Source organism: Calidris pugnax, unplaced genomic scaffold (assembly GCF_001431845.1).
Source record: "Calidris pugnax isolate Ruff unplaced genomic scaffold, ASM143184v1 scaffold373, whole genome shotgun sequence".
Lineage (NCBI taxonomy): Eukaryota > Metazoa > Chordata > Aves > Charadriiformes > Scolopacidae > Calidris > Calidris pugnax.
In genome coordinates, this window is record NW_015091220.1 from 503,876 (window position 1) to 526,659 (window position 22,784).

General features: G+C 40.7%; 1 protein-coding gene across 1 annotated transcript in view; it reads left to right on the forward strand.

Annotated features, from left to right (window-relative positions):
- Positions 1 to 404: 404 nt before the first annotated feature.
- The window catches only part of NDUFA9 (NADH:ubiquinone oxidoreductase subunit A9), a 25,456-nt gene continuing 3,076 nt past the window's right edge, over positions 405 to 22,784 (forward strand). Inside the window, exons 1-10 of the mRNA XM_014959831.1 lie at positions 405 to 510; positions 4,887 to 5,057; positions 5,839 to 5,936; positions 6,128 to 6,219; positions 9,095 to 9,236; positions 10,386 to 10,488; positions 11,180 to 11,247; positions 11,408 to 11,484; positions 16,176 to 16,271; positions 20,357 to 20,423. Coding sequence (XP_014815317.1) covers positions 453 to 510; positions 4,887 to 5,057; positions 5,839 to 5,936; positions 6,128 to 6,219; positions 9,095 to 9,236; positions 10,386 to 10,488; positions 11,180 to 11,247; positions 11,408 to 11,484; positions 16,176 to 16,271; positions 20,357 to 20,423 — 972 coding nt within the window. The 5' untranslated portion in view covers positions 405 to 452. The remainder of the gene's footprint in view (positions 511 to 4,886; positions 5,058 to 5,838; positions 5,937 to 6,127; positions 6,220 to 9,094; positions 9,237 to 10,385; positions 10,489 to 11,179; positions 11,248 to 11,407; positions 11,485 to 16,175; positions 16,272 to 20,356; positions 20,424 to 22,784) is intronic.

Below are 22,784 nucleotides of genomic sequence, written 5' to 3' on the forward strand. Positions count from 1 at the left end.
GCTCCAGAGCTGTGCGCCTACGACCCAAAGGGTCCTTCCCCAGCCGCGGCCTGACTGTGCCCCACAGCCTCCTACGGGGGATCACAGCCACCCCACGGGGGATCACAGCCCCCCCCGACACCCGCCGGCCTCCCCGTCCCCCACGGGCCGGTACGACATCGCACGGCTCCGCTCAGGGACCGGGGATGGGGGTTCAGCGGGGCCGGCAAGAGCCCAGGCAGGACCGGGCTCCGGCACCGCCTGAGGGGAAGCCCTTCCCGCCATCCCCTCCTCTCCCCTCAGAGGGACGCTGCCCCGCGCGCGGGGGCAGAGGCGCGTGCCCCCTCCCCACGCCCCCCCCACGCGCATGCGCGCTGTGGCGGAGGCGCCTGCGCCCTCCGCTCTCCGTGCGTGAGCGAGGTTTGACCCTGCCCGCCTACCGTCCGGCGCAGGGGTTGGTGGGTAACGGCAAGATGGCGGCCGCGGCTCTCTCCTCTCGGGCTCCCCGCGGCCTCTTGCTGCCAAGGGCAGGTGAGTGTCACCGCCGGCCGGTGGTGGGGGCCCCCGCTGGGAGCCGGGCTGCCTGCCCTTGGTGCTTTCCACCCCAGAGCCCTGCCACCTAACCCGCCCGTAGGCCGCCCTTCTCTCACCGCGGCGCCCTCGGCGGAGGGCTGAGCGAGAGAGAGAGAGGCGGCAGGCCGGCGCCTGGAAATCGGGTGGTTAAAACAACTGTTCGCGGCAGAAATGGTGGTGCTTTCCGCCTGTATTCTCTGTAGAGGAGGGGGGTTTGTAGCCCCAAGGGTTGCAAACTGCTGGCAGAGCTGCCGGGTGAAGTGTCTCCCTGGGACGGTTAAAATCTCAGCAAGGGAAGTGCTGTCCTGCAGGCTAAATGATTTCTTAGGCGACCTTGACGTTTTGGCCATAGTCTGTAAGCATGCTCAAGTACCAAAATTGTATTTAAAGCTTGTATTAGGACCTTTGCTGACTAAACAGAGGCGATTTTTTGTTAAATTGATGCTGTACGTGCTCCCCTGTTGAGTAAAGTGGGAGATGGCAAACAGGATTTGTTGGCTCATAAAGGTGAGGAAGGAATTTAACATACTTTTAATGGGAGCATTGTGTCTTTTCAAGAAGATGGTTCTGGCTTACTGTGGATATTTGAGGTTTAATTCAAATCAGTGTCCTTAAACTGCTTCAGATATGGATTGTAAAGATAAATTTCCAATGACAAATAGACTGTGGTTAGTGAAAAAGAAATCTTACTGCCTTGGGGAAAGAAACTGCGAGCAAGTCTGTGTTGCATAGAAGCACAGAGCTTTAAACAGTGCTGCTCAGTCTGGAGATACTAACATGGGTTGTGAAAGTTTTGTGACTCTTATTAAGTTATGGAGTCCAGAGTTATTAAGTGTTGTGTTATGATAGGGCTCCATGCCGTGTGGAAGCTCCTTTACTGTTTGTAAATTCAGTGTGAGGACCTCTCCAGCCTGCTTGCTTTGGATCTCAAGGTTATTCTTCAAAGTGAACTCTTTTTTGGTAATACAGTAGGCATTGGGTGCCTAGCCATAGATGGTGATATATTGTGACAGATACTGGACAGTTATGGAACAAGAGAAGATGCAGACTGGTAAAGACCTTACAGCATGAGGCAAGCAACCACGGGTGGGAGAATGCAAGACAGTAATTGGATGTTATTTGTTAGTGTGACAGTTACAACACCCTGAAGAGCTTGTCATCAATAATTTTTTTCAGAAATAACAGCAAAAAAGCCATAAAGCAGCTGAAAGACATGTAGAATTTTTTCCTGATTAATTTACTTGACTTTCTTATGTGGGTTAATCTGTTTGATAATACTTTTTTTCAACAGGTGCTTGCAGTGGACTAAAATCTTGTTGCTTTTAGGTTTTATATTATAAAAACGGAAATGTATTAATTCTGTAAATATGGATATTGTGTAGGTTTTGGGTTTTTTTTACAAACCTTTAAAAAGAGGACAGTATATAAACAAAGTACTAAGAAGGAATATGAGTCATCAAGCTTTCTCTTTCACCATCTCAGCATGCCATGTAGCTTTTTTGCATACTTGAAGGAATCCTGCTGGTTATAAAGAACCCAGTTACATTTCTGTGAGTCTGCTTTTCCTGAAAAATAAATTAAATAACATAACCTTATTTATTAGAACACTAATCAAGGTAACAAGTTTATCCAACTGTCTCCCTGCGTGTTATCCTTCACATTTTCACACATTCTGATCTTGGTTAATCTCCACTCTCCAGGTACCCATTACATAGCTACAGGCTTTATTCTGTATCGAGTATTCAGTGTACACTCCTGATTTCATTTGCAAGTTTGTTCTGCTGTTGTTATTTAAAAGGATAAAGGAAAAAAAAGCAACGTCCCTCTCCAAGAATTTTGAACCTAAAAACCTAGGGTATATGCTGTGTGTTTGTGTAGTGTGTCTCGGGTAACGTTGTAAGGATAGTGTGGTAATGTGTTTTAAGATGTGCTGTATTGGAAATCCATCAAAATTGCTATCTTCACCTTCACTGTAATTCCACAGAAGTATACACAAAGATTTTAGAGGGCAATGTTAAATTAACTGGACGATAGAAACAGCAGAGAGTGAAGATATGTGGTAAATATGGCAGTGATGAGTTGGCATATTCTATAAAATTTCAGTTTGAGGTGTTATAAAGTTCAATATGAACATATTGTCTCACTTTGAAAACTGCATGTCAGGCCTTTAGACATTAATTGGGTACCACAGGAGTGTGTACTAAACTCCAGCAGATCTTTGACAAATGGTGTGGGGCTTGGGGGGATTGTTCTGGTGTTGGTTTTTTTTTTTGTGTGTGTGTGGTTTGTTTGTTTTTTAACGGGTGCTCATCATAGGTTGTATTTTCCTTCTTTCTCTTAGTTAGTCTCAAGGTCTCTGCTTCAGTAATGGAGAGGCCCTGCATATCTGCCACTTCAACACAGATACCATGCCCAGTTTCTGAGCTTGGACCTATTTTGTAGGAGAGTGGCTTTTTAGGCAGTCATATACCGACCTGAAGTTTGTGTAGGCAATATCTTATTTTGTCCTGTTTCTATCAGTCAATTGGAGTATAGTTTCTAGGCATAGTATATTGCTTGATGACCACAATATATATGTGTGATTGCTTCATTTAGTTAAGTGGGTGTCAGACTACGTTTCAGGACAAAACTGGAGACGTGATATCTTTTGTTATTCCAATTTGTGGGGTATGGAGAGAGGAGGGATGGACAAACTTTTGGGTAGAGAAATACTTCCTGGTATCTTCCTGGATTTTCTGATTCTAATAAAATCGAATTTATCTCCAAACATACTCTGTCCTTTCTGTCTTCATCAGTCCCTGGTATCTTCCTGGATTTTCTGGTTTAAATTCTAATAAAATCGAATTTATCTCCAAACATACTCTGTCCTTTCTGTCTTCATAACATCAGTGACACTGTGAAACTAGTAATACCTAAGCATTTTATCGGGATAAAACTAGTAATACCTAACCATTTTATCGGGATAAAATGTACTCCTTCAGTGTATAAGTGAGATTATTTTTTTGTTGTTTTTTCCCAGTGCATCCATCGTTCTGGTATCAAATGTTAGTCTTGTTTTCATTGTCATTCTTGCTACTTAGTTTTGTATGGGGAAGATCAAACTTGCTGATTCTTATCCAGAAAATGCTTATGATTGTGACTTATTACAAGTTGTAAGGTCAGTTACTGCATTTTTGTTACGTCCTCAATCTCATTTTCTGATGACAGCTCCTAAAGTCTGTTCTTGACAACAACCAAATGTAGTGTTAAACACTTCAAATTTCAAAAATATCTTACAAGCACTTTATTTCTTGCTTTTGGCTAACTTTGTGGGAGAGGATGGGTTTCTTCTCTTCTATTGATACCTTACAAGCGGTTTATTTCTTGCTTTTGGCTAACTTTGTGGGAGAGGATGGGTTTCTTCTCTTCTATTGGAGCTACTTTGTCAATTTATGTCAATATCTTACTGATATCCTATTTCCATGGCTTTCAACTTTTTATAGCTCCTTTGAAAAAGGAACAGCCTTGAGGCAATAGTCTGTACCTTATGGATCTGTCTCTTTGCACCTCTTCATTTCCCTTTACTCCAGAGCCATGATGCAGGAGGAGGATTGCTGCCTCCTCCAACATTTGGGTCTGCTATATTGGGCTGAGGTAAAAAGTTTAATTAACTGCACCTAGAGGGATTCTGAGGTCTTTGTCCCACAGTTCCCAGACCTGGAAGCAGGATGTGGATGGGGTGGGACCTGCCTATAGGACCTGTAACAAGTATACTTCACTTAATACATGAAGTACTAATGCTAGGCAATTAAGCTTTACTTGTGCTTTAGAAACCGATTACCTTAGTCTGTTCCTTTTGTGTCTTAGACCAAAGTCTTTGACTTTTTTTATCAACAGCTCCCTCGGGTCTTCTCTCCTCTGTCCACGTGTTACTTGGGTGGGTCCTGCCTGTAGGACCTATAACAAGTATACTTCACTTCATACATCAAGTACTAATGCTAGGCAATTAAGCTTTACTGGGTGGGACCTGCCTATAGGACCTGTAACAAGTATACTTCACTTAATACATGAAGTACTAATGCTAGGCAATTAAGCTTTACTTGTGCTTTAGAAACCGATTACCTTAGTCTGTTCCTTTTGTGTCTTAGACCAAAGTCTTTGACTTTTTTTATCAACAGCTCCCTCGGGTCTTCTCTCCTCTGTCCACGTGTCTCTGAAGTAGCCTTCCTTGACATAGGAAATTTTGCTGGGGGAGACAACACAAAATAGATCTGTGATAAGAAAAATAACGTTAACTGTGGTTTGACGTTATGTTTTAGCTTGTATCACGTGCTCTCTCCTGTTCTGTGTTGTAGGCCCTGGTGTTTCTGTGTTAGCTGCAGCACCGTCGGTGTTGCCTCAGCACCGCCAAGTCCATCATGCCGTCATCCCTCGAGGAAGAAGCGGACGATCCTCTGTTAGTGGCATTGTGGCCACTGTCTTTGGGGCTACAGGTTTCCTGGGACGATATGTTGTCAATCGTTTAGGTAATGTTCCCTTGGAGTACTAATTAAAAAAATAAAGTGTTTAATGAAACCCTGAAACTCTAAGCTTTTTTCAGGTTGCGGGATAATCTAGAAATCTCTGGCTTTTAAAAAAGTGAAGAAGTGTTTTGTGTGATACTTCCGTAGTGCTAAAGTGCCAAGATGTGACAATTAGTAAAACTCTTTTAATCTAGGAAATCTAGAAACTTTTGAACCTGGTTAAAATAACTAAAATAAGTCATTCTCCATCAAGTACTGCTTTTCCAGTCTGTAAAATGCAGATCTGAGGAGAGGTACAGCACATATTTGATTCTTCTAGTTTTGGCTCTATTAGGGCATTTCACTAAAAAGTTTGCAGGAATTTGGTTGGAATTCTTTAGAATTGCCCTTTTAAATTTGAGTTTAGAAAATAACTCTTGCATTTTTTTTTTGTCTCTTCTGCTGTCCATGCAACTTTAAAGAAATGCCAATATCCTTAATGTGACACATTTTTAGGTATTATATATTTTATAGCACATATTTTGATTTTTTTGTTGTTGTTGTTTTTGGTTGTTAACAAGCCAATGTTGTCTGTGTTACAAGCTCAAATATTCAGTTATGTCCCTGCAGGATCCAGTGGTGTAGATTCAAAAACTTCTGTGCTACTTTTAGCTTTGCAGATAACTATTCAAAATATCGATATGTATTTGTTGCGCTTTACCGCATATTGTATATTCTGAAATTCATCTACTTAAAGTTATGTAGTAGTTTAAGATAAATGAAACTTTTTTTGCTGAATGCCTAGGTCGTATTGGATCTCAAGTAATCATACCCTATCGCTGTGATCAGTATGACCTCATGTATCTGCGACCGATGGGTGACCTGGGGCAACTTCTCTTCTTAGTAAGTCTTTTGCTTTGGCTTTAGATCAAATACAATACCATGGCTATAGAAGGAAGTCTGTTAATCATTCTCAAAGTCAGAACTCCAGCTATTGTTTAGCCTCTAAATGGAAATGGTGTGACAGATCTTTCTTTGATTGTGCCTATTTACACATTATCTCATCTTTTTCCCATTTGATGTTCTGGTTACAGGAGTGGGACTGTAAGGACAAAGACTCTATCCGAAGAGCCGTGGAGCACAGCAATGTGGTCATTAATCTTGTTGGAAAGGAATGGGAAACAAAGTAATTTTCCTTTTTTTTTTTTTTTTTTCTCCATATAGATAGATTTGTAGCAGGTATTGGACATTGTAGCCACATTTTATAGCATGTGTACAGTGTGCAGTGACACTGACATTATTCTTGGCTTCTACAAAAAGGCAAAACTGAAATTTTGCTTATAAAAGTTCTTCCATTTCTTTAAACGGTAACTAGCATTCTGGCTATGATCTGTTCTTGAAAGTGGATTCTTTCTATAATTTTCTAGTGTACAGCTTTTTTTCTTTCTGTCGGAGAGTTCAAGGTACTGCTTTCATGCACCTTACAGATGTTTGGTGGGTGATTTCCTACAGCTGACACAGACCATTTGCTGTGAGCTCATATTTACATTGTTACAGAAGTGGGCTCTCGTCCTTTCTCTTTGGCATAGTGATGAATTGTAGCCTCCTAGAATAAGCTATGATCAGGCTTTTCCTGTTCTCTGGTAAGTGTTAATAAACAGGAATAGCTAATGGAGAATCCTAAGATGATGATTAATAATATCATTCCTTGATAGAATTTTGATACAGACACTAGTAGCTACATAAGCATTTTTTGGTAATAATTTTTAAAAATAATTCCTATTTGAAATCCCCTATTTATTTTAGGTTAAATATACCTGTATATTTTCTTTTTTTTTTTCCTGTGTGCGGTGTGTCCTCTTTATTAAAGCCTTGTGCAGAACTGCCAGACAAAAACTCATTAGTTGTGTGATTTGCCTTTATACAGTACATAGTTTTGCTATTGTAGTAGACAGAAACAAATGTAGATATCAGTTTTGTCTGCATTTACAAGCCTAATGCCTTCGTTGTTCTTTCTTTGTGAGCAGCTATTTGGTGTTGTATTCTCAAATTCTACAATTATTTTTCCTAAAATAGTATGTCTGTTGGCAAGCACCTATTTCAGCTGTTTCTTGTCTAGTCAAGTATCGTGCATAACTTCTGGGAGACACTTAGATTTCACATTCAAATTTGTAGGGATACTTTCTTTTTCTGATAGTTGCTAAGCTTCCTATCCCACTGTTGGAGTCTGTAACTTAGTTTAGTTGGGGAAGAGCTAACCCAACCTAAATTGATTTTGGTCTTGTGCATCTGACAAGGTTTTTGGTTCTTTCTGTATCTTCTTCAGAGTTTGGGATATAGGTAAAAACCTACAAATCAATCTGTCAGGGTTGTTTTGCACAGTTATGAGCATAAGGCTTCAAAAGCCTATTGCTGTTAGAAGAAATTTCTTCATAACGTGGGAGTGAGGGAAGAAAAGAAAGTCTGTACAGTTGGACCGAGCACAATGTCTTTTTATCTTTCAGATAGGTATTTCATGTGTACTTCCCCCTTTAAAATTTCTGGACTCGTGGAAAAAATATGAATTATATAAAGGAGGGTTTCTTTGTTATTGAAAGGAAGTGTGACAACACCAACAAAAAGTTAAAAAACCCCAAACCTCCAGTCAGTTTCAACAGATTCAAAAGCAGAGGCGTTTTGGTACGTGTTAAGGACTTTTGGATGTTCCAAAACTTATCGCTCTATTTCACAGATGTTCTTATCCTTTATTTTATCTACCATGTTCCTATCGATGGTGATGCTGGAGCCCTGAGATAAAATTCTGTGGTCTCTTAAACATGAGGTCAGACAAACCGTTGTAAACATCCCAAAATTTATGAAAAACTTAGGCAGGGGAAAAAAAGAGAAAAAAAGAGTAAGATTAGAAGTAGAGATTAGTAAAAAAAAAAAAAGGAAGAAGTAAAGCCTGCCATTAAATACTTTCCTCTTTGCCTAGTACTAGTGTACAGTCTCATCTGTGTATACTATGTTGTTTGAAAACTCCATAGTTACAGGCGGGATGTTGTTCGTTCTTATGTGTTTCTAAAATCTATTTTTGTGAGTAGAACAGGAGTGATGGTTCCCAGGATCAGATTAGTTATTGAAGGGTCAAAAATAACTTCTTATTTTTTAAGGCTTTCTTTAGACTCCAGTGGGATCTGAGGAGCTGTGGGAGTAGATAAGGACAGAGAGAGGGAGGCATTTGGCCGAGATGTTTGTTACCCAAAGCAAATGGAAAAGATGGAGCGGGGTGCTTACAAGGACAGTATAAAGCCATGAGAAGCCAGTTCTCTTTCTCGCAGTCTTGGGATATTTGGAAAGAATTTTGGGATTGTTGCCAGCCTATAGTGTCAGTTCTGCCTTGGAGACAGAACTTCTGCATTGTTCTTGATCAGATGCCAAGCTAGATTACAATTGAACCCCCCCCTAATTTAGGCCCCTTGATGCCATAAAGTGAGGTGTTCTTTCTGAATGCATCTCCTTGAAGTCCCTTACAACTGCTATGAAATGGTTCTAACTCTTCTGTCAATGGAAAATTTCCATTTGCATAAGCACCTGTGCGTTTTTTGGTCTGTTTTTGTCCACTTTCCTAATGCTTGGCATCTGCCATAACTTACGATGCTCAGAATTTTTGAGCTCCTTTGCAATTGAGTGCAATTGAGACAAATTTCAGGTGTTCTAAAAAGGCAGCTTTGCTAAGATTTCAAGATGCAGCACTTCTCTTAAAAAAAGGCAATCTGTTTTCACTTGGAAGAGTTTCCTGTTTGTCACAGACAAGGGAGCAAAAGGATTTTTTCCTACTGATTTAATCTTAACAGGTGAAAAAGCAGACAGTACTATTGCTGTAATTGAAGCCTACTGTTGCATTTCACTTGCCTCATGTTTTTATTATATGAGTCCCTCATAAAGGGAAACTTTCCAACAAAGAGCATCAAGATAGAGTTTTGAAATAATTCAAGTCATATGTAGTGATTGCTATTGGTTGTTAGGCAACCGTTGTTGATTGCTCTTAAATTAAAATTTGGTTTTTTGCCTTGTTTTAGAAATTTCAATTTTGAAGATGAATTTGTAAATATTCCGAAAAGTATTGCGCAGATAACTAGGGAAGCTGGTGTGGAAACGCTCGTTCATATCTCTCACCTGAATGCTAGCATGAAGAGTCCTTCCAAATACCTCAGGAGTAAAGTAAGTCTGGAATTTTTTTGAATATGTCTTCTGAGAGTCAACTTTTTTTGTTATCTTTTTTTTTTTTTTTTTTAATTTTCCCCCAGCTGGGTGTGTGTGAAGGAAATCAGTGTACGAATTTACTATGGAATGTTTTCTGCAGCTGAGGAATTTTTGAGTTACTGCGTTTATTGGAGCTAGAAATCCTTCTTACTACTTCATGTTCCTTGAAGGAAATATATCTTGTATTCCTGAAAACTCTTCCTTTCTTCTGTCCTTGAATATCTTTACATCTAAAATTACTTGAATCAATTACTATGATTAAGAAAGAGGAGCTAGTTTGATGGTTTGGGATCTGATATCGGGCCCAACATCTAAGGCTGCAGTGACCTAGCAAAGTAAGTAGTTGATGCCAAAATGAATGCTGCAAAGACAGATGAATATCATGATTACGAGCCCTTGGAATGGGACTGTTACCTGCTCTTGTACAAAAGAAAAAAAAACCAATCTGGTTTTGGTATCCTATTATTTTTTTCTTTATTAGGAAGTATAATTTTCTCTTTTTAATGTAGCCGTTGTCCCAGTTTCAGCTATTTTTGTTTTGTTTGAGCTTGCTGTACTCTGTCTTGGTTTTAGTATAATTTTTTTCTCAAATCAAGGTTAAAATTCAGTAGCTCTCAATGCGTAACAACTCCATAGGATAGTTAGGCCTTACTGTATCAGCCAGTCCCGTGTGGAAGGTAGATGGCTGCCACTGAAATTTCTAGCTGTACTTAAGCAGTTCTTGGAGTATTCTGAAGATGTTGCAGGAGTTACATAAACCTGCTTGTTTCCAGGCTCTGGTCTGACATAAGCAGGAGAAGTACTTAGGTTAGGCTTCTTCCTTTTTGAACTTTAAATTTGTGTCACTTCACAAGTGAGACTGTATTGTACTTTAGGTAGAATAAGTTATCTATGTGTTTATGGGTCTTTTGGGACTTTCTATGGGACCTTTATCTTGGCATAGCATGTCAAAGATCAGATGCCTCAGATATAAATAATTTTTGTGCTACTGATGGTGTCATTTCTTTATGTGCCTGTAGTCAGGAGGCCTTAAGTTCTGAAAAGGCATTCTCTTCTGGTCTGTTTAGAATGGATCTAATGGATGTGTTCATTTTAATTAAATGATAGGCTGTTGGAGAGAAAGAGGTGAGGGAAGAATTTCCCAATGCTATAATTTTGAAGCCCTCTGAGATGTTTGGGAGAGAAGACCGATTTCTCAATCATTACGCAAGTATGTATTCTTGAAATAATAAAACCATGTATGATTTCTATACCTGTTGATAGAGAATACAGGAAAAATGTGAGTTGCTTTTGAAAAGCAGAGAGATATGTTATGATCAGAAATGTGCTGTATTTTCTTAGTTGAAGGTGTATAGTGGAAACAAAACAATTTTTCATCTCATGACTGAAAAATCTAGTTAGACTTTACTGTTTGATTCTTTTCCCTGAGGTGGTGGTGTACTACTGTTTTTTTTATTTAGATTATTCTGAGCTAAGATCTGCTCATCTTAACCCTGAAAGTATTTTTTCAAGTTGGTAATGGTGGAATGTAAAAATCGACCTGAGTTGTTCTGGGCCCAGAAGCAACAGTAATGACTGATACGTCACCAAGAAAATGGCTGGACAGGGTAGAGTGGAACCTTTTTCTGTCTTACAAAGTTGAGATCTCATCTCTGAACCACTCTAGATAAACACTGGAAAATATAGCCTTCCATGATTGTTAATAAGAAACCTAAATGTGCATTGGAAACAGCGCTACTGAAATCGGGTGGCAATTCTTCCCAATTCTGTTGTTTTTTTTAAAGTTAAGTCACTTTTCGGGAGAGATCCACACTCAGCATTGTGCAAAGGGTATTGGTTATTTGCTTACTGAAAGGATTCAGGGATTTTATTCTCAAGTTATGCCCGTGTCTTTCCCTCAGACATGCGCTGGTTTGGTGGAGTGCCTCTTATTTCCCTCGGCAAAAAAACCGTGAAGCAACCGGTGTATGTAAGTTTTCAATGAAACAAGACAATCCCACATCCTCTGTGTGTGTGTGTATTAGGTTGTTGTTTTTTCTCTTTTCCCCTGGTAAATCACTTCTGAAAAAAGAAGTGTGTGCCTGCATTCCTTTGTTGTATTAGTGATTGTCTGTATTTGTTTCTCACAGGTGGTTGATGTAGCAAAGGCAATTATTAATGCAATTCAGGATCCTGACGCTAAAGGGAAAACATACGCCTTGGCTGGGTAGGTTACTTTTCTGATTCTAATTAACTCAAGTACTTCTTTTTGGTGTCATTTTTTGGCATGCTGCACAGTACATTTAATTTCTCCATCCATGCACACAGTTTGAGCTGCAGTAAATTCCACCTCCTTTTTGGGAGGCAAAATGACTCCAGCTGTTACTGGGAGTACTCTGAAAATCCTACTTTAGGCCCCATTGCACTTAATGTTACGTGTGTGCACACACAGAAATAGGCAGTCTGGGGAAACATGCTAGACAATGTAGATTTGGAGAAAATTTTGCTAAAGCTGTGTGGAAACCACCTGGAATTAGAATGGATAGAGACTGTGGATCTTTTGAAATATTTTGTATACCAAAGCTTCAAGTCAGAATAGATCATCAGCATTAAGAATAAACACCACGGCAAATGCCAAGGTTGTGTGTCCATGTTTTGATACTGTAACAACACTAAAACCAGCCTACATCCAATGTGTGTGGTAAAAGGAATATTAGATTCATTAATTAGTCGATATACAAATGGATACATTAGACTAATTGGTCAAGATACAAATGATGCTGAACAGGTCTCCTTTTTTCTGTTGCATGCATCTCTCCTTCCCCCTTACACACTCCAAATGTGCATAGGATCAGAATTTTGCAAAAGGCTGAAGACTGAGACTACGTTGTTTTTTCCATGTTTGTTTTGTGACGCTGTTGCAATCACAGCTCTTTATTCTCATCGTGCAGAGATCGTTGCTGGTTTGTCTTTCACTTGCACGATGTCACTTTCTTCAGTGCTGTAACTGAGCTGTTGAGGAAGATGATGCTGGGCTAGGTGTGCTGTATTGCTGGTGTTCTGGAAAAGACAACAAGCAGGTCTTCAGATTTCTTTTGGATCATTCTGAGCAACTTCTGCTCAAAAACTAGCAAAATAAGAGAGAGAAGCTGATGATGGTCTGAAAGGACTGCTAAGGCAACAGTAAGGTTACAATAAGTAACTTGACGATGCTTTCAGATCACTGGGATGATACAAACTGTCACACTAAAGTACAAGTGGAAACAAATGCTAGACAGCCATTCAAACCCATATTTTTAATCGAAGAGAATAGATATGTAGATGTCAGATGGACACAACTAATGCAAATACGCAGAATGTGATGTAGTTAACCCTTTGAGTATTTTATCTCTTGGGGGCCAACTTGAAGATATTTATCCAAATCTGCCTGCCACAAAAGGAAGGAGAGGCACCCGTTTTTAGGTTCGTTGCTGTCTGAGCAGAAGCAACTGCTCCAACTGCAGGAGAAACTGAGATTTGCTCACTAAATAGAACAGTATTTGCAGCCAAATGGAAGGGCAATTGGCTAAACTGTGAGTGTATTCTTACACTTTCAAAGTCTCATTCTTTGGCAATTTACAGAGGGCCAGAAGTTCAGTGCCCAGGTTTCACAGGCAGGAATTCAAGCAAGGATGCCTGGCTCTCATTGCAGGAAATACAGAGTTTCAAGCACTGAAAGTCTGTGACTGAAAAGACTTTGAATAAATGGTGGTCTAAACTGAAGATACAAATCAGTGTTGGAAAAAACAAAGGAACTCTGCAGCGTAGCCCTTGACTAAAGCTGTATGAGATGCTTTTGTTTTTATAAACAGAGTTATCAGTTTGAGTTTAAAATACTCACTTTGTAAAAGAGCATTCTATTTCTGATTTTGGGTTTTGTTTTGGTTTTTTTTGGGTTTTTTTGCTGATTTTGGGTTTTGTTTTGGGTTTTTTTGGGTTTTTTTGTTTTTTTTTCCTTCCTACTATATCATGGAGTAGAGTTTTAACTGTGACCGTGGTGTCGTTGCGATTTCTGAATGATTGAAGATTTCGTATGTTGTTTTTTTTTTTAACCTATTCCCTTCTTTCCCCAATGGCATGGGTTTTGTTTCATCCACTTGTTAAATCTTCTGTCTTGAATATTGGTGCTCTTTAGAGCTTGCTGTCTGCTATTATTGGGGTTAAGGTAATGACACTTCAATGTGATTCTGTTCTTGGTGAAGTTCTATTGTTACTGTTTGGTAATTTGTAAAGGAACAAACAATATTTATCTTATGTTCACATTTTAAAGTTTGGCTACAGTATACATCCTTACATGGTTCTTATATGTCAGGATAAAAATGAAATTGGCTTATACTGCCTTTGGGTAGGCATGAGGATGTTAAAATGTAAGGGCAAAAAATTTGGTAAAAAAATAGCTAATAACTTATGAAAATGAGATTTGGTTGTGGATTGTTTGGTTTTGTTTTTTTTATCCTCAGCTGAGTAAATTTGGCACTACCACTTTTTGCTGTGTTCCATTTGTAAGTTTTATTAACAGAAGAAAACTTAATATCTTGGTTTTGATGGTAGTCTTTTAGTATAACTTCATAAATCCAGATTTCTCTTGGCTTCTATAATCCAGCCACCTGGATGAAATTGACAAGGAGTTTCGAGTGTTGAATTCTGCCAAATATGCTGACCTACATTTAAGTATATCCATTAGAATATTTTGCCCTAATTTTCTTCTACAAATTGCAGTAGTAGTAGTTTGAGGTTCTGTCTTTTTTCCAGTGTCTATCGATAAGTTTTGTTTGTGGTCTTTACCATTGCTGTACTTTCTGAAGAACACGTCAGTTGAAGGCTCAGTTTTCATGCATGTAACCTCAGACCTTGATATCTTTGAGATCTTGGGTTTCTCAAACTGAAATTCTTTTTCTTTGTATTGCAGTCTTGGATTCTTGGACTGGTGTGAAGTTTTGCATACTTACACAGTCTTACTCTAGCATGGTTTCATTTGTGTGGGGGTTTAGATTTCACCAGTAATTCAGTGTCTCCTATTTTAAAAAACAAAAGGGAGACTGGAGATGAAAAAAACCTCTATAGAGTCTTCTTTTTGCGGGACAGTCAGTTTGAATGTCATTGTCGTGTCAATAAGGTCTCTGCTTTAGCTGAAAAGTATAATAAATCATTAGGAGACACATACTTCTGCTGCTCTGATCATGATCAGTGGAATGTAATTTTGAAGGTTGAAACACCAGGTGACACACCAGTGCTCAGCAGTGTGCTCTTGTGTGTCGTCATGAAGATTTTTCAGAATGTTTTGAAATACCAGCAAGTTGCTTTAAAAGCCAAGGGAGATACCTGTTTCTGTCTGAGCCATTTATACAGACAGAATATTAAAATGCTAAGGCAAGGACTGAACAAGAAAGGAAGGGGAACTCCCAATGGTAGATGTTTCTCTTAAACTACTACAGGTGTGCAGAAGACTGACTGCTTCCTTCCCTCCATCTTGAGAGGAAGAATGTGTCCTTTTGGGGGAATTTATCTTATTTTTTTCCTCTTGCTTTTGAAAAGAACAGTATGTTCTTAGTTGCGCAAAGACAAGTGAAGCAATTTCTTTGCAGCCATTTGCTACCAGAAATGGGATGTTTTGTTAACAAACCTTTCTTAATTTTTACCATTTGCTTTCTGGCTTCTTTCTATTACAAGCTGCCAGTTGGGCTTGTACAAATTCAGCCCTGTCCCAGCACTAAAAATCTTGCATTCGGAATTTGAGTCTGTAGTTATCTCATGGAGGAGGCACATCAAAGGTGTGCTTTAAAAGAACCTAGAATACACTTTACTCAATATGATAGGGGTGGGTTAGCCTTGGCCAACAGCCAGGTGCCCACCCAGATGCTCACCTCCCCCCTCAACAGAACAGCAGGATAAAATAGTGTGAAAAGCTTTATGGGTTGAGATAAAGGCAGGGAGATTGCTTACCAGTTACTGTCATGGGCCAAACAGGCTCGACTTGGGAAAAATTAATTTGCAAATCCATTTTAATTGACAGTAAATTATAGTGTGAAATAAAGACAAAAAGACTAAACCAACACCTTTTCCCCTACACCCTTTTCCCATGCTCTCCTTCAGTCCTTCACTCCCAACTCCGCTGCTCCCTCTTGCTGAACGGTGCGGAGGGATAGGGAATGGTGGGTTATGGGGTCAGTCCATAACAGCTCCTCTCTGCCCCTCCTTCCTCCTCACACTGTTCCTTTACTCCACCATGGGTCCTTCCATGGGCTGCAGTCCTTCAAGATAAATCTGCTCCAGTGTGGGCTCTCCAGAGGCTGCAGAGGAACCTCTGCTCGACCTCCTGGAGCACCTCCTCCCATTCTTCCTGCTCCTCTCACCTTGGTGTCTTGGTGTCTGCAGGGCTGTTTCTCACACTTTTTTTCCTCACTCTTCTCTGCCTATGTGGTATTTTTGCTCTTCCTTAAATATGTCTTTCCAGAGGTGCCACCATCTCGTCTGAGGGGCTCAGCTGTGCCCTGTGGTGGGTCTTCTGGAGCCGGCTGTGCCTGGCATGGGGTGGCTCTGACCTCTTCACAGAGGCTACCCCTGCAGCCCCCCCAACCAGTGCCTGGGCATTGGCACCCAACGCGGTGATGAAACAATTTTGCAATTTGTGATTTACATTGTTAACCACGACTGGTGTCAGATGATACGTTTTTCTAACTTAATCCCTCTCTATTTCAAACACCACAGAATCTGGGGAGCCAAAATTTGTTTCCCTCTCTTGAGTAAAATGACAAATCTGGCAAATCGTTTAAAGAAAACAGATCCTTGGTAGGCTTGGGGGGTGGAGGCCTTCAAAATTTTTGTCACTTGCTGCAAATACATATACCTAACATACCTGTGTGTTGATTTTTCTTTCAGGCCTAAGAGATACCTCCTTTACGACATGGTAGAATACATCTACGCCGTTTGCTTTCGAACCTTTATTCCCTATCCGCTTCCTCGTCCTCTCTATCAGTAAGTGGGACCCTTCCTTCACAAAGAACCTGGGATCCACCAGGCGTCAGTTGAAGGCTCAGTTTTCATGCATGTAACCTCAGACCTTGATATCTTTGAGATCTTGGGTTTCTCAAACTGAAATTCTTTTTCTTTGTATTGCAGTCTTGGATTCTTGGACTGGTGTGAAGTTTTGCATACTTACACAGTCTTACTCTAGCATGGTTTCATTTGTGTGGGGGTTTAGATTTCACCAGTAATTCAGTGTCTCCTATTTTAAAAAACAAAAGGGAGACTGGAGATGAAAAAAACCTCTATAGAGTCTTCTTTTTGCGGGACAGTCAGTTTGAATGTCATTGTCGTGTCAATAAGGTCTCTGCTTTAGCTGAAAAGTATAATAAATCATTAGGAGACACATACTTCTGCTGCTCTGATCATGATCAGTGGAATGTAATTTTGAAGGTTGAAACACCAGGTGACACACCAGTGCTCAGCAGTGTGCTCTTGTGTGTCGTCATGAAGATTTTTCAGAATGTTTTGAAATACCAGCAAGTTGCTTTAAAAGCCAAGGAAGATACCTGTTTCTGTCTGAGCCATTTATACAGACAGAATATTAAAATGCTAAGGCAAAGACTGACAAGAAAGGAAGGGGAACTCCCAATGGTAGATGTTTCTCTTAAACTACTACAGGTGTGCAGAAGACTGACTGCTTCCTTCCCTCCATCTTGAGAGGAAGAATGTGTCCTTTTGGGGGAATTTATCTTATTTTTTTCCTCTTGCTTTTGAAAAGAACAGTATGTTCTGAGTTGCGCAAAGACAAGTGAAGCAATTTCTTTGCAGCCATTTGCTACCAGAAATGGGATGTTTTGTTAACAAACCTTTCTTAATTTTTACCATTTGCTTTCTGGCTTCTTTCTATTACAAGCTGCCAGTTGGGCTTGTACAAATTCAGCCCTGTCCCAGCACTAAAAATCTTGCATTCAGAATTTGAGTCTGTAGTTATCTCATGGAGGAGGCACATCAAAGGTGTGCTTTAAAAGAACCTAGAATACACTTTACTCAATATGATAGGGGTGGGTTAGCCTTGGCCAACAGCCAGGTGCCCACCCAGATGCTCACCTCCCCCCTCAACAGAACAGCAGGATAAAATAGTGTGAAAAGCTTTATGGGTTGAGATAAAGGCAGGGAGATTGCTTACCAGTTACTGTCATGGGCCAAACAGGCTCGACTTGGGAAAAATTAATTTGCAAATCCATTTTAATTGACAGTAAATTATAGTGTGAAATAAAGACAAAAAGACTAAACCAACACCTTTTCCCCTACACCCTTTTCCCATGCTCTCCTTCAGTCCTTCACTCCCAACTCCGCTGCTCCCTCTTGCTGAACGGTGCGGAGGGATAGGGAATGGTGGGTTATGGGGTCAGTCCATAACAGCTCCTCTCTGCCCCTCCTTCCTCCTCACACTGTTCCTTTACTCCACCATGGGTCCTTCCATGGGCTGCAGTCCTTCAAGATAAATCTGCTCCAGTGTGGGCTCTCCAGAGGCTGCAGAGGAACCTCTGCTCAACCTCCTGGAGCACCTCCTCCCATTCTTCCTGCTCCTCTCACCTTGGTGTCTTGGTGTCTGCAGGGCTGTTTCTCACACTTTTTTTCCTCACTCTTCTCTGCCTATGTGGTATTTTTGCTCTTCCTTAAATATGTCTTTCCAGAGGTGCCACCATCTCGTCTGAGGGGCTCAGCTGTGCCCTGTGGTGGGTCTTCTGGAGCCGGCTATGCCTGGCATGGGGTGGCTCTGACCTCTTCACAGAGGCTACCCCTGCAGCCCCCCCAACCAGTGCCTGGGCATTGGCACCCAACGCGGTGATGAAACAATTTTGCAATTTGTGATTTACATTGTTAACCACGACTGGTGTCAGATGATACGTTTTTCTAACTTAATCCCTCTCTATTTCAAACACCACAGAATCTGGGGAGCCAAAATTTGTTTCCCTCTCTTGAGTAAAATGACAAATCTGGCAAATCGTTTAAAGAAAACAGATCCTTGGTAGGCTTGGGGGGTGGAGGCCTTCAAAATTTTTGTCACTTGCTGCAAATACATATACCTAACATACCTGTGTGTTGATTTTTCTTTCAGGCCTAAGAGATACCTCCTTTACGACATGGTAGAATACATCTACGCCGTTTGCTTTCGAACCTTTATTCCCTATCCGCTTCCTCGTCCTCTCTATCAGTAAGTGGGACCCTTCCTTCACGAAGAACCTGGGATCCACCAGGCAGCCGTATGTTTTGGCTTCGGGGGGCACCAAGGACAGAAGATGATTTGCTGAATTGCAACTACTGAGTAATAGTGCATGAAAAAGTGCAGTATAAATCTGAGCCTAGGTCTAGTCACAGAATCACAGAATTGTCAGAGTCGGAAGGGACCTTCTAGAGATCATCTAGTCCAACTCCCCTGCCAAAGCAGGGTTGCCCAGAGCACATCACTCAGGATGGCATCCAGGTGGGTCTTGAAGATCTCCAGAGAAGGGGACTCCACACCCTCCCTGGGCAGCCTCTTCCAGGGCTCTGCCACCCTCACCCCAAAGAAGTTCTTCCTCAGATTGGAGTGGAACTTCCCATGGTCCAGCTTGTGCCCATTGCCCCTCGTCCTGTCACTGGGAACCACTGAAAAGAGTCCAGCTCCATCCTCCCTCAACCCAACCTGTTGACACTTGTCAGCATGAATAAGGTCTCCCCTCAGCCTTCTCTTCCCCAGGCTAAAGAGCCCCAGCTCTCTCAGCCTTTCCTCATCAGGGAGATGCTCCAGTCCCTCCATCATCTTTGTTGCCCTACGCTGGACTCTCTCCAGCAGTTCCCTGTCCCTCTTGAACTGGGGAGCCCAGAACTGGACGCAGGATTCCAGTTGTGGCCTCCCCAGTGCAGAGCAGAGGGGGAGAATGACCTCCCTTGACCTTAAGGCGTAATCACATCCTTTTGAAGAGCTGCCTCAAACAGCAAATGCTGTTTCGGAAACTGCCCTCAGCATGGTTGAGTTGTCTTAAATGTGCTGCTGCTCATCCTCCTCAATTTTAGTATAATGCAGTCTAATAAGCTAAAAGAATCACTAGTGTTAGAAGCCTCCTACCAATCTGCTAATAAGATACATGAAACCAGTGTTGAATCTGATGATGAAGAATGCCCAAACAACATCTTAATCTCTTGTGGCTGTTTCTGAACTGGTTGTAGAGGCATCAGGTTAACATGGCTCAGCTGCCACAAGGCAGCTTGTTTGAAAAGTAACTTGGTGGGTGCTTGCTAGTTTTATTCACACTTGCTGCAGTCCATGTTGTGTTTTTTTCTTTATGGGCTAAACTAAGTGGTATTTTATATTTTTGAGAAAAGAGTGCATCTAAAAGGATGATAAAAATAGTTCTACTTATGTGCAGTAACTTCGTAACACTCTAGTCTCCCAGGTGAGCACTTCTGTAAGAGATTCTACCTTGAATGCTGTTGGTCCCAAGACAGTGAGCGGGAGTTGTAGTGTTATTTTCTTTTCTCTGGCAGATTTTCTTTCTTTCGTGGGAAACTTCATTTCTGGAAACTGCAAATATACTAATCCTCACCCTTTTTATAGATGCAGATTGCTCCAGATTCCATCATCTTGTTTGTACGGCTGTTAACTCATTTAGTTGTCAGCAAGCATGTTTTCTCATGGAGGCATTGCATCAAACTTCCTGACTAATTGGATTACTGCCTACACTACTAGGGAAGAGAGTTTGGAGGAGAGACAGGGGCAAGACTGAACCCTCTGGTGTATGAGGAGTTGGATGTGGAGGTTTATTTTCCCACCCACTAGTACTCATTTTTGTTTCTAGAGATCTGCTCCTTCATTCCCTTCCAAAGTAAAAGAGTAGTTCAGTAGCAAGCAGTTAAAGTTACCAGTGACACGACTAAGAACTGGCTGGCTGGCACGTCCACTGCTTTAATGAATGCATAGCTTGCAAGAACAGCTACAGAACAAGCTCTTGCTCACTGTCTATTAAGTGTGAAATATTTTTTCCAGTTCTCGTTTTCTTCCGTGTATCTGGATAATGACTATACTTTTGCAACACTCTTTCTGATTACAGTTTAGTTGCCAGAGCCTTTGAGATTAATCCGTTTGAACCATGGTTAACACGAGACAAAGTGGACCGGGTAAGTGTAGGACAATCCACAAGTTCTTCTTGGGAAATGTTTCATTGTGTATTTGGAACTTGCACTAGTAGTTTTGCATTCAAGGAGCGCTGTAACACGTGTACGTGGTGTGGTGTGGTATTTCAGTCAGTTCAGTGGCTAGAATTTGGTTATAAAGAACTGCTTTCAGACTGTTTGGATACTACAAAAATTAAAATTTTTCAAGGTGTCTATATATAAGCTTTCTCAGAAATGGTTATTAACTTATTTGTCCAGAACTGTTACAGTGCTGAGGGGATACACTGTCAAAGGAGTCTGGAGCTACCTCTGGTATAGTCTTACAAAGACTTAGTAAGAGAGACAGACTAACAGAATTTTTGTTTAAAAGGCATCCTTATGCTGTAATCTTTCCACTAGCTTGGTGGAGGAAGAATAGTTAACATATTTAGAGAAATATCTTTAAGAAAGTGGCTGAAACAATTGGTGAGAGGGTTATATAGCAAGAAGTAACAAGATGAGGTCAGGGAAAGGGCTCAGCCTTCTTAAGTGTTAAAAGTGGTCAAGGCTGCATGCTTTGCTGTGCCCATTGTCCCCTTCCCCCAAAACACATGCTATGCATTCAAATGCATTCAAATCACTTGTACCATCCAGATAATGGCATTTGTAACAACTCAAGTTGAACTGATGGCACTGGGTACAGCCCAAATTCTCACTTAACGTTAGAATGCCTTGCTTATGAACTTGGTGCAACTTCATGTTTATTTGTAACTTCTCAGAGTGTCTAAGTGGGGGTGGAGAAATACCTCACAAAAAAATCAGCTGCAAGTGGGGAAAAAGTAGTGATTTAGCAAGTATTAATGTCAAAACAGTTGGTATGTGTGTAGGTTAGCAATGATAGGGTCATGCACCTCGACAGACTCCAGGCTTGCTGCTTCCTGAAGGTTGCAGGTATTCTCCCAACTGTTTTGCAGATTCAGAGTTTTAATGCCTTGTTTATGATGCACTATGAATAGCATTTTTTTAACTAATTTGAGAGAGGCTACTGTCGTGGATATGGGAGAACTGGGTCCTATACTTAAAGCTGCTTACTGAATGGCTGTAAGCAATCAATCTATATGTTTACACTCCTCCATCTGTGAAATAAAACAGCTTCCTGTTCTGTTTAGAAATAATTGTGAAAAACTGTGGACAATATGTAATAAAGGAGTTAAGCTTATTCACAGTTCAGTGAAAAGCTTTCCCTTTTCCCCCATAGGGACAATTGGCATTGTAGTTCTGTTGGCTATCTAGACCTAGGATGTAGATGTAACATCTCCTGAAAACCTTGCTTCTAGCTGCCTTTTTAGGTTGACTTAAAAAAAAAAATAAATCATAAAATTACTTCATAAAATAAGCCTGAACCAAATCACTAAAACTACTGCAATTCAGCTATAGCATGGGTAATGTAAGAGGGAGTTTCTCCCTGTCACTTCTGTGGCTGATTGTTCCTCTTTCCCAGCTTTTCATCCTTCATTAATCTACACGAAATAAGATGTGGTTGACTTTAAGGAAATTATTCCTTTCAAGGAATAATAGCATAGAGAAATGCCCTTTTTCTAAGATTTAGGTCATATGTGTTGCAACTATGGTAACAGAATTAAATATTTGTCCTGCACAGGACCCTGTTGTAAACTTTGAACAGAGAAAAACAACCTACTGATGGTGATAATTCAACATACATTTTCTTGACAAAGCAGAATGTATATAATTGCAGTGCAAATATGCATTTACAAGCCTGGCTTTATTTTGTGGTTGCAATGTAGTAATCTTCCTCTTAATGTGTACCTGATGGAGAGAAAATGAAGACACTTCCTGCACTATTTATTCCTGAATCAAAATATGAAGCCTGAAGGACTTTTTGGCAGATGCAGAACATCTGTGTCTCCTGTTGAAGTGCACTGAGTGCTCAATAGCTTGTTTAATTATGCTGTAGCTCACAGGGAACTGGGACTGACGTGTAGCTGGCTGAGTCCACATTTGTATTTCAATAGTTCTTCAGATCCAGTACAAGATGCAGCAGTTCTGGGGGGAAACAAGTCTTACATTAGCAGCCTTGAAGTTGCAGTAGAATCTCCCATTTGTAAAAAAATATTTTAGGACTTACTGAAATGTTTCTAGTATTAGGGATGTATGCTAGTTTGTTTCCATAAAAGAAAAAAGGTGACCTCAGGTGTAGGTACGCAATACTTCTTTTAGTACTTGAATAGTTGCATTTGGATGTAATGCTGGTCATTCCATCAAGTGAATTCCACCTTTTTAACTTTTTTTTCTTCTTTTTAAAGTTTCACACAACAGACATGACGTTTCCTGATCTGCCTGGTTTCGAAGACCTGGGTATTCAAC